General features: G+C 33.8%; 1 protein-coding gene across 1 annotated transcript in view; it reads left to right on the top strand.

Annotated features, from left to right (window-relative positions):
* The first annotated feature begins 8488 nt into the window (after positions 1-8488).
* The window catches only part of LOC140167549 (uncharacterized), a 49783-nt gene continuing 45195 nt past the window's right edge, over positions 8489-13076 (top strand). Inside the window, exons 1-2 of the mRNA XM_072190851.1 lie at positions 8489-8690; positions 9365-9520. Coding sequence (XP_072046952.1) covers positions 8489-8690; positions 9365-9520 — 358 coding nt within the window. The remainder of the gene's footprint in view (positions 8691-9364; positions 9521-13076) is intronic.

Genomic DNA, 13076 nt, shown 5'->3' on the forward strand with positions numbered 1-13076 from the left:
GCCAATGATACAGTAGTCGACTTTGGAACCATTGGAAATCTGACTAGACAGCGGTTTACATCTTGCATTTTAGAGGGTAGATTTGGTGAAGAAGATGCCGCTAAAGAACCCGGTATGCTTCGCAATATCAGAGGTATTACAACGACCACTGAAGGCGATATTGCTATTGCAAATTGGTGGCCTGACATTCCTGTAAAGGTCTACAGCATTAGTGGAAAGTACAGATTTAGCTTAGACAAACAATCTGTATAATGCGTATATATAAGCCTCATTACAAAATTGTTAGCCAAAAGTATAGTGTACGTATTTACAATGTCAAGTTTACAACTTGACCAATGCAAATTACTGTGATATCCGAAAAAAAAGCTGTCACATCCGATTTATCAAACAATGCTACATTTTGGAGAAAATCATAAAAAGAATGTATTTTACCCATTTTTTGGACAAAATAACAAAAAGTCTTCATAAAAATTGTTATTCTAATTAAGTATCAAAATCTATATGTGAAGATCTAAGAACAGTTTTCTTTTGAAACTGATTCATCAGGTTTGGTAATTAACGAATAACGAATTATTAAGAGTTAACCCGAGGTCAAAAAGAAAAGAATCCGAGAGCCATACATGTTATAAGAACTCAGCTATTACTATAGTGATCACGTAGCCAAGGCTATAATCATTATCAATTTTATCCATTTTATCTTCTAATGTTTACAGCGCAAAAAATAACATTTTTCCAAATAATTCTCGGTTGAATTTGTTTTGACTATAACGTAATGCCAAAAGCGATGTTAAATGTCATTTGGAGATAAGAATTCTTGTATGTAAGTCTGAGTCTGAGGGTAATCATGATAATGAGGGAGACTTGCATGACCCACTAACCTATAAATTGTTCAATATTACAAAGTCACAATCGCTTTGTTATATCTTACATAGGCGGAAGTGACTCTCGTCATAAACAGGTCTTCTGAAATGTTCTTGCAAATATCTGATCAAGGAAGTGAAATATTGTTATCTGCATCTTGCTTTGCCATTGAGGAATTTAAATTAAATGTTCTGATTTTTTAATAAAAATGGCAAAATTGATGCACAGATCTGACGCACGTAGACTCTGTCCATACGAACATAGGTCCTGCAACCATTTTTACATTCAAGATTATATTTTTAAACTGTTCTATCAAATTAACTTCAGTTTTTTGTTTGTTTTTTGTGCAAACGATTGCTCAAAGAGGTGGCATTTACACAATGCAAACATTCAATACATTTGCAGGCGGGGACCGCTTACATTTGGATAGATAAAAGGAATTCTGGTTTTCGAAAAAATCAGTCTCACATTATATCTAAGAATTAATTTACAGAAAAAACTGTATAACTAACACATAAACACAGTACTTTTTTCTTACAATGACGTCACAGAACTTTTAATCAAGCTCATTGACCGCTCGCTTGATAACTCCAACAACCGACTGACTGACGATTTACTTGATAACAATACTCACAACGCGAGCATTTCAAATCAAAACTTAAGATAACGGGCTAAAAATAAAACGGTACGTGTGTTAAATATCTCAACACGTCACAAACCATGGAATCAAGTTGATTTAATCAATAAATGAGAATTATTAACAGTTTTAGTGTTTTACTTTCCAAACATGTTGCAGAATCTCCTACCTGTTAATTAATTTTCTAAAACAATTGTAAGTTTTTATTATTTCATGTTCAATTAACCGTAAGAACTAATACCTTGGCTATTTGTTTTTCGTTTTCCCCTACTGGTAAACCAGAGTTGAATTCATATCAGCATGTCGTCAACCTGCTACGATAATTGCCTAATTCATTGTTTGTAGTTTTGAGAATAAAAGTACAAAATATGCATGGTTCAACTTCAATCATACATTTAAACATATATTATTCACCAATCTTTACATAAGAACAAATTATGATGAGACAAATTAAAGGGAACAATCGGAAATAACTAGGGTGATTACGTAACTGATACATGCTTAAACCATGTTTTATACTTTGTTCTCAAATTACAAGAAATGACTCGGGTAATTTATCGTAGTATTAGTATAGGGAGATGATGTGCTACCACATGTATAAGGGGCTGTGCAACCGGGCTGTGCAACCTGGCTGTGCAATAATTATGAGCCGTGGGGGGGGGGGTAAATTGAGGGGCATGGATTTTTGGCCAGCAAAAAAGGAGGGCAATATTTGGCAAGCCGATAAAGGGGTGGCGATTTTTGACACACAATTCATGGGGCGAATTTTAAATAAAACGCTATAAGGCTTTATATGAAAACAGTACGGAAACGCTAAATACAAATTTCCCAAGGTATGCAAATTGGGATCTTAACCAATTGACATGTGCAAGGGGAGGGGGAAAGATATTTTGGCAGACCGGGGTGGGGTTAAGCGATTTTTGGCAGGCCGAGGGGGCAAGCATTTTTGGCACGCCGATTGGAAATTTAACCCTCCCGCTCGTAATTATTACACAGCCCCAGCTTTGTCTTTATAATATAATTGCATTTCTTAATCATTGAACTATTTTCTTGGAGTTATAATTGATATTTTTCATCATAAATAAAGAACCGAACAAGCTTAATATGCGGATAACATAGGAAATTGGCATTTCAGACAAAGTATAATATCGTGTAAGAACAACGGGAAAAGGAGAAGTGTGTCTTTAAGTATGTACTTGACAAATTAAATAAACACTTGTATCAAAATTTCGCAATCCTTAGCAAATTCTTTTAACATTTGTAAACAAACTCACTAACCACAAATTAAGCAGTTTTACTCTCAATGAATTTTGAATGTCAAATAAATAAATCCTTCTCTTTACAAAAATCAAGTTCATAATTAAAGCGATTTTTGAAAATCATTATCTGTGACTTGTGACCTATTCAATTCGTCATACCGCGGTTCACTGTGATTAGCAGAGCGAGCATAATTGGCTAATAAAAATCTGTCCCACGGATGAACAACATGAACAAGACCATGTAGACTAGACAAAATTATTTCATTGTAAATTGTCCCCGGGAAATTGTCATTTCTTTTGTCAGAAATTGAACCGTTTTAGTTTTTAATGTGATTAGCCTACTATTAGTGCGTAAATTTTTAAGGGCTACAACTAATGTAAATATGCTTGGCCAGATTTTTTTATTTAATGATATTTGCTACTTTTTGTGGACAATTCGACGCCAAACAGTACACGGCTGGGGGAGATCAATTTTACTGTTATTTGTATTTACCTGTTTTCATTATGTTTACCCTTTTGTGTTTGTTTACGTAAATAGATGCCTGTTTCCTTTCAAAATTCTTTATACATTCATGGAAATAAGAGAATATTTATTTCCATGATACAATTTAGCACAAAATTGAACGATCGCACATTTATGCCTACACAAAGTACTGTTTATGTTGACTGAACCCATTATTGCAATATTAATACCAGTCTTAATTGTTAACCTTTTCCTAATTATTTTATTGTATTTGTAATTTTAACTTCACAAGGATATCAAGGATTTTAATTTTCATATTACTAAGATTTTCCTATTTCGGCGGAAAATTTGTATGTCCATGTTCAGTGGTTCATCGCACGCCCTCTCAATATAGTTTTGTAGTTTTAACAAAAAGCGGCGCTGCATGCATGGATTTGTTGGAGGAATTAGGTGCGTGACAGTGTGTGGAGGGTAAGGCTATTATTCAATCTCTGGGTGAACCAGGACATGAAAAACGTACGTTAGTTGCAAGTTTGCGTTTCTAATGGCTACAAAATTTGGAAGTACAAAAACGTCTATGGTTCCTGTAGTAAACTTTTCACTTTTTATTTTAAATCTTGGCTCTCGTAAGTTTTATCCAACAGGTAGCATGGTACAGATACGTATCTGCCATAATGCACCGTACTAAAAAAAATCATGTGAAAACCGAATGTTGGGTCCCTTCTTTCACTCTTAAGTCTTTTTTTTAATTTGGCCAAATTAAAAAAAAAATCGTTTCACGTCCGCATCCCTCCTCACTTTCTGTCCATATTTTTTTTCAGTTTTCATATTAAAAAAGAGTTTGGTTCCAAAAGATGCTAACTCCAACGACTGCTTTGTGTTGAAGATGGAATAATAATAACAATTTGTTGGTATCTTTAAAAAAATAATTGCAAATCTCTTTAACCTCCCAAGTGAAAAGGAGCTAAATCAATGGCATGGCAGCCATTTTAAAACTTTGCATTGGGGAATTTTTAGGGGACAAAATGATGTTGAAAATTGTTGGCAGCTATTGGATTTAGCGCCTTGTGGAAACAAACTCTTCAGATACAGCAGAAAGTTTTTAAATCATGTGGTCTTAACCCTGGAATTACGGAAACTTTCGGGTGGCCTCATAACTGCTAAATTATTGGTCTAAAGTATATAAAAGTATACATATTTAGAATGGCAAAGGCTTGGGCAAAAATGCTAATTTTTGGAGAAAATCGAATTTTTGGCCCAAATCCTGTCGTTAAACGTAACAAAAAAAAATTCTTGGGCCATATTTTTCTATATTCATTTTTAAAAACTAGATAAAATATCTACACTGTAACAGTCATAGAACACTTGACACTAGTGTTCTGTCTCTATTTCCAAGATTAGTTATGAATAGATGTCTGCATATCCATACTAAAATTTGCCTTATAAATAGTGTCTCCTTACCTAGCACTATCACAAAAAGGAAACATTGTTATATTAATATTTGATTTTGAAAAATAAGACAACATTTTCAAAACTTAGAACACAAAACACCTTTTGAACACTTGACACGTGTTCTTATTTTCTTATGTCTTTCTTTGTTTCATTTGAACACTGGCGTTCTTGCAGTTTGAACACTGATGTTCTGAAATATTTTAGAACACTTATTACACATGTGTCATGTGTTCAACTGTATCTTATGAACACGTCTCAGGTGTTCACTATAGTGTTCTCTTAATAAGTTGAACACGTGTCATGTGTTAAAAAATCGTTACATTAATGAACGCGTTACATGTGTTCTGGCCAATTTACAGTGTAGGAACCGTTTTTATTAATTTTATTTATTTAAGTAATTATTTATTTATTTATTTTTATTTTTTTTATATTGACCAAATTCATCAAAAATATCTTAAATTTGGGCGAAAATCGGGTTTTTATGATTTTTTTCTTAATTTAGCATTTTTTTACCATTTTGGTGCAAATTTTTCAAAGCCTCATAATTTTCCTGGCAGATGGTCAAAACTGCTAGCAAAGTTAATTTTACGTGAAACTGCTCATTTTGTCAATTTTATAGCAAGAACACCAACAACAACTCCTCACTTTTCCAAAAAAGGTGGGGACGTAAAATGACCTGGAATACTTTTGGGCCTTAGTCATAACTGCTAAATTCTTTGTCTGGAGTATATATAAAATATATACATATTTAGAATGACTCTTAAAGACTTGACAAATCCATCTGTGATGTCAAAATTTGGGCAAAAATGATCAGTTTTGGAGAACATGTCCAACAAACGGGTTTTTGTACCCCATTTGTTTCGGGTCATATAACAACGAAAGTTCAGTTTAAAAAAATCATTTTTTAGGCCTATTAATTTTCAAAAACTAGATAGGACCCGTTTTTATTTATTAATTAATTTATTTTTAATGAATTCTGATCAACTTCACCAAAAATGATTAAAATTTGGGCGAAAATCGTGTTTTTTCATGATTTTTTTTGGCAAAATTGAGAATTGTTTAACGATTTATTGATGAATGATTTCTCAAAGTTGGTCAGGATAAAAATAAAAACCGGATCCTATAAATCTAGTTTTTAAAAATTAATAAAAACATTTTGGTGAAAAAAAAAGGTTATTATAATATTTTTTCCGAAACTGGGTATTTTGCCAAGGCTGTCGGCGCCGTGTTCGAGTAGGCTTACCAATAATATTTTATTTTATAGTATTAACCCAATTTCCATTTCAGTGGAAAAAGACACCCAAAATACTACTATTTGGACGGGCTGAGATTGAGTAAACTTCCTGTAGTTTCAAGATCGATCTATAAAATTGCTATAAAACACTTGAGACAGGCTCTTGTGGTTCGAAAGACTGTGAAAATCGGTGAGATTAAAAGAAATCTAACATCACTTGAGAAAAGAAAGAAGCACTGTTTACCATTACCTTTCGACTGTGAAAATCGGTGAGATTAAAAGAAATCCAACATCATTTGAGAACAAAAAGAAAGAACAGTTTACATGTACCATCACCTATACTTTACTATACTTGAGAACGTAAGTTGTATTTTCAGAGAAGAAACTCCATACTCTCTAAAATATCATTATTCTGTTTTCTGTGCTCAGTTTTTCCACCTTAACAGACTATATTATCTAAACGAAACATTCAAGATTCAAGTCTTAAAATTCAGTTGAGCATGCATGCATGTATTTGTTAATGATGTGTTTTTATTTTACTTTGAAAATTGTATACATTTCTGTATTTTAATTTTGTATCTAATAGTTGTATATTTGCATGGGAGAAATGTGATATGATGACGGACGTAGCAGTAACTTTATTGATATTGATAATTGCTATATAGCTTTCGATTATGTCTTCATCAGGCAACTCAAATAGGAAGTGGACACTTAGACCAGAGCGATGAGATGATGTTGTACTTGTGAGAACAAAGAACAAATGATAATAAATTGATAATAAATGATAATAAAAATGATAATAGTTGTATATTTTATATAAATTGCATGTTGATAATTGTTGCCTTTTAATGTTATGTAAATGTATTGCAGGGCATTATGTTAGACCAGCTTTTAGCTGAATTGTGCTACCCTGGATAAATATATATAAAATAAATAAATAAATAAACATATCTCTGGCGGGATCTCAGGCGTAGAAAATTATTGGCGTAATGAGAATAATATGAGATATCTGCTGATACCAAAATCTAAATTTTGATGAGGAAAAATGTGGGATATGTTTCTGCCGATCTGGTCACGCACCTTTGACTAGCACTTTTAGCGTCTTTCAACCTGAAACTAATTCAGGTATATCAATATCGAGGTTTGAGGTTATTAATTATTTTAAACTGTTGTGATTTGGTAGTTCACAGCATCTTACGAATGGTAGTGAGCTTTGGCAAAAAATGTATTGCTCAATTCATAGCGAGTGTGTAGAAGAATTAAAATATCACATATATACTTTTATAGGTGCTGCGGTTCTTGAGTTACGTTGTAAAGAGGGCTCAAACAACAACACTTTTGTAAAACGTACATAACTCATTAACAACAATAAATTAAGCAAGTTTGCTTAAGCAAGTATATGATTTGCAGAATGAACTTTTGCAAAACATCAAGGTGTTATTTTTCAATAATATATTGATCTAGATAATGAAAATCGATTTTTAGGTTGCTTCGACCAACAATACCTCATCTACCCTTGAGAACATTAACTCACAAAGGAATCCTTTGTTGAGAGTTAAGGCTTTCTGGCACAGCCCTCGATACAAATAGTCTCAGATTCAACAAGTTCAAATCTGAAACAATTTTTTTTAGTCTCAGTTCAAATTAAGACACAACATTACTCATCTTCTTTGAACCACTTTGTCTTTGACATTTGCCATTCAGTTCAATGACATCCAATTTCAAAGCCACTATTGAGTTGTCATAAAATTTCACATTTCCTTGCCTTTGTATAATCTTCTGCTCTAATGCTATCAAAGAGACAACCCTTTTATTTCTGTTATGAATACATGCTATTGTATACGCTATGGAAGAGTGCATCTTTATTATTACTACTAGTGCTAGGATTCATGATCATTGTGGTAAGCCTTCACAAAGCAAATTAATGCCGCCAAATTTATTTACGCAAAAAATAAAAATAGTTTGGGCAATACCTAGGAATACAGTCATGATGACGTAAACGTCAAAAGAGTTTCACGGTGTTATTTTATTTTACAAGCCACACCTACTAATACATGTACTATTATAAAAAATATTATATCTCATAATTCTTATACCAGTCTCTAGACTTTCTATTGTTAACTTCTTATGGATACAAAGCATGACGTATTTGGTATCGATTTTATAATCGATTCATGGTAGTTTCTTAAAACTTTCTAGAAACACTGCTAAAGTTCTCACAATAATCCAGGTCGGAAATAAATATTTACGAAGCTACCAGCAAATGCTCCATTTGCAAACGGAGTTACCCAACTGGAGAATGCAACAAAAAACGTGATTAAACTTCTGTATACAATATATTTTGTGCAGGTATTATCCAAATTGAATTAGTAAAACACACTACATGACTATAAATATGAATTTCCACGTTTAGATATTTTATACCAATGATTTATATGGAGACCATCACTGCATGTGTGTATATTCTTCGATTTTGGATTAACGCGAAGTAGGCATCTTACACATGTAAAGTCGCAAAGAGGAATAGGTGGAGGAGAGAGCATTAAGCATCTTACATGACTGTGCAATACTGGATACCAATCATGGCAGCTACATCATCATTACTACTTGTTAATAGAACACCAATGATGTGTGCTAATAAACTTATCATAGTTCTCTTATTACTACTCTGTCACATACCATATGTATTAAACCAGGGATCTTTTGAGGAAGCTGTTGATTCTTTATATGAGGAATCACACGAGGAATATTATTCGTCGGATTATGACAGCAATAGTAGCCAAGGTGAGTACATTATAATGGTATATTTGTATGATTTATATTAAAGTCCACCTTGCCATCATGTACATCATAAGTTAAATATAGACATTTCTGTACCCTTTTAATAATTGCATTTTAAATTACGATCCTTCATTTATTGATGCAGAGCAATCCCCTCTTCTCTTTCTTGTTTTATATCGTACGGGGTGTTGTTCAGTTCCGTAGCAGGACCAGTTGTAGCCCAAAAACCACATATCTCTGCAAAAAAAGCTCAAAAGCGTACGTTTGTAAAGTCGGATACAAACTCTGTATGCATATACAAGAATCAGAACACTGTTTAACATGTTTAACAAAATAAGATGGGAAAACAAGTTTATTTACACGGTTACAAAATGTACCAGATCCATTTTCGGAAATGTTCATGATGGTCCTTCCATCGCGGTACATATACATGTACCTCCTTAATGACATGTATGTACATGGAATGATTGGACTTTGTCTTTTAATATCTTCGACTCACTTTCCTTTTGACTGCTCTTCTGGGCCTGGCTGCTGAAACCCGGTGCTGCAAATTAAATAAACATGACAAATAAGAAAAGAACAACAACATCTAGGCAACTTATTCAGTTATAACTTATTATGTGCTTTTAGGAACTTTCTTTTATTCTCTTCACTTTCTCTGATTTTCCTCTGTTCAGAGTCACCTTGGATACCTGATCGTGATTGGATTAATGATCTTGCGGATCTCTCCATATGGGATAGTAGTTGGTGGACTCAATTCTCTTTCTGGGAGCCTCCTTCTTCTTCTCCTTCATCTGTATCTTCACCTCAGTATTCTCAGTATGGCAGTACAGGTGGGTGCAAAATTTGGTGTCACTTTTGGTGTCAGCCCGCGCTATTTCGAAAGTCCACGTCGGAAAGTTAGTTGAAAATAAGGTTGGCTATCCCGTCGAATATGAATGAAATAAGGTTCGCTATTATGTCGTATACATATGAAATTGAAGGTTTAGCTATGGTTAGGGCTACAGCTAAATAATGTTACGATTAGGATGGCATTGGCATATGATATTAGGCTAATAAGTTAGGGTTACACCGGGGGTTAGGCCGAGTAAAAAAAATACATGTTTCTCGTCCGCGCCCTCCTCCTTTTTTGAAGATTTTTCAAATTTCTTTTTATTTTGTAAACGTTCAGTTATAACTTGTTGAAAAAGATGTTTCAGAAATTGAAACTTATTTTACAGCTTTGTAAATGCATAATTAATACGTCATTTAAGAAGAGTTTTGTGATCAGGGCCTACCTCTCAATACAATAAAATAAAAAGGGCCTCCTCCTTTTTCTCAGTTATTAATCTGTATGTCGAATACCCAAAATATGGTGCCAAATACAGGTATTTAGTGTCGTTTTCCAATAAAAAATAGAAAATAAAAAGCCCCTCATCCTCCTAATTTTCAAAACCCGGACGAGAAACATATTTTTATTTTTACTTGGCCTTACATTCGAGTCATCGACATAGCGAACCGTCCTTAGATCATATTCCACAGAGTTAGCATTATTTTCAAAATAGCGAACCCGTCGACACAGCGAACTTCATTTTCGACATACCGTAAAACCTCGTCTACAAGCATAATAGAGTATTTTTTGATGAAAGCTAAATTAATACGAAACAGCAGAAATTATGCCAATGCAATAAATTGGTCACACAATAATCCTTGTTTCTATACGCTTGTTTCGGTAATTTATTTGCTTATAATTTAATGATTTGGCTTATGAAGAGCACCTGGATTAATTAAGCTCTCATCAAAAACACTCTATAATGTGCTTGTAGACGAGGTTTTACGGTATATAATAGAGCCTTCAAGCGCCAAGCGGACTGTTGTATACCCGGGTTGTAGAAACATTTTAGTTATTCTTTATCCAAAACAGTCAAATATTATTTTATATCAGGAAGGGTTTGTGCCCGGGTTTGTGTCCATTTTTAGCCAATATCAAGGTAAAGCAGTAAAGTGAAAGGAGCCCACTGCTTATTTTGGCCGTTTAATCATAGACTGTCTATAGTTTAATGTGATTTAGCCTACTAGTAGTGTAAGTGTAAGTGTAAGTTGGAACATGTACAAACATTACAAATATAGTAACAAATTAGGTTGGAAAAAATTAACCAATTTCATACTGATATCGTACGTTATGGCTTATTGAGTTATTCTGGTCATGCCTCCCAAATAAGATCACATTGTCAGCTTTGCTTTGTCAAGGGGATTAACTTTGACATTACAGATTCTGACATGCAGGGGTAGGCTACCTGTGTTTTGCAGGTCACTTTCTATCTATCAAGCATAAAAATGCACAGAAGACCTATTTTAGGCCACTCCAGTGGAAGAAATAATATTAAAATCATTGCTCCCAAAAACGGACTGCAACTAATACTATAACAAGTAACATCCACGCATTCCATGTAATCTGCAATCATACGACTGTGCATACGACTTAACTTCAGAAAACAAATAAAAGTTACATGAACCCTTTTCAGGCAGCCTCAATTGACATATCACGTGCCATGGATTATGCTTTGTGAAAGTTCTTGTAAATTTGCATATTTGAACTATTTGGATTACAAATATGCGAAGGATTTGCAAACAAACCTTGAAATAAATGCATAGTTCTTGTGGATTTGTTTTGACAAGAACGGAGACGTCTAAAAAACAAAAAATCATTCGTTCTATCATAGATTTGAAATCTATGGTTCTATAAAGAATTGTTTAAGATAATATAATATGTTGACATAACCATGCACGATACCCGGGGGGGCACTTCAATTTGAAATGGATATAGGTGTAGGGCTGGCGCTTTCGCACTAAGGGGCATTCGGTGAGAGCAACATGTAAAAAATATGGGGTCATTGGGTGAGAGCATGATTTTTGGCATTCGGTGAGATCAAAATGTAAAAAATATGGGGTCATTGGGTGAGAACATGACCTTTTTTTTTAAATGGAATCTTTGGGTGAGAACTAAAACAGCGCCACAAAAACCTCGAAAATCGAATTTCTAGTTCTAAATGGCTTCAAATTTCTTTATTTTTTCAAAATAAGTAACAAAATCAGTGATAAATGAAAGTTGCTGTTCAAATTGAACTTGTAAGGGTCTTTGGGTGACAGATCAAATGGAAAAATAGGGGTCTTCGGGTGACAGGGCGCGGAGCGAGCATGTGTTAGGAAAAAAATATGGGGTCTTTGGGTGACAGCGATGCTGAAAAGGGGTCTTAACAGCCCTACATACGCGTCACCTCCAAAGTTGGAGAGCCCCCCCCCCCCCGGGGCACGATATCGGAATGATTGTTAATCACATATATAAAAATACCACTTTGCAGCTCGGCAAATGGCAAATTGCATTAAAAATCCACACTCCTGTGGAAGATCTTCCACAAGCCGAGTATTAATTTCAAATGGAATTTGCACATTAACCAACTCTATTTGAAACTCATCGTCCCTCTGTGGAAGATTAGAAGATTCAGGTTGAATCTTTCTCAGAGGGTGTATGGAATTTAAATATCTCATTACTTTTATCAATAATCAATTATAGTTTAATGAGCTAACATGACTGAAAAGGCTCATTTAAACTTCTTTCATTAATGCGTAGTTTTTGCCAATATTTTGCCACAAACCAATGCATAAATGTTCAGGGTACTTTGTTTTGCAGACTTGTAACTTAGTCAAAGTGTTTCTAACGTGTTCTCTAAAATGTATTATTGTCTAGCCTCCCACTAATTTACATATTTGCATAACTAATTTGTAGTTATGCAAATTAGCTTATTAATTATGTAAATATGCAACTTAGAGGGCGACCAGACAATTTCAAACAGTGGCATATTCCACCTTGATTACTACACCAACGCTCCATCGTTTCAACACAAATTACTCACTAACACTAACAGATGAGATGTGCCTGTTTTTTTGGCACAATTTGTAATTTTAAGTTCGTTGTGTCTGTAGACAAAGACACAATTTTGAATTCTAATGCCTTCAATAAGACATTACACCCCCATTAGTTTTGGCCGCTTAAAAGTGGCCAAGGTGCATGTAAGTGTTTTGTTTTTCATTTGACCTCATTATTTCGGCTTTTAAAACTGACGAGAAATCCTTCCTGACAGTAGACCTATAGGCTAGCATACAAATTACTAATATTCTTTTATAATTTTTGGCAACAAATAATATAGAAAATTTACTTTAAAAAACTTTCCCCGGCACTATTGTTTATAATAAATGCTTTTCTAGTTTCCATCGAATTTTATTCCAATAAAATATATCGAACATTGTAATTTTCTGTATCTGACTATAAACATCGGCCCCAATTATGACATTATTTGTTAGAATTAACATGATTAATTTTCATGATTAGACTACAATGTATGAATGAAT

The sequence above is a fragment of the Amphiura filiformis genome, chromosome 13, assembly GCF_039555335.1.
Source record: "Amphiura filiformis chromosome 13, Afil_fr2py, whole genome shotgun sequence".
Classification (NCBI taxonomy): domain Eukaryota; kingdom Metazoa; phylum Echinodermata; class Ophiuroidea; order Amphilepidida; family Amphiuridae; genus Amphiura; species Amphiura filiformis.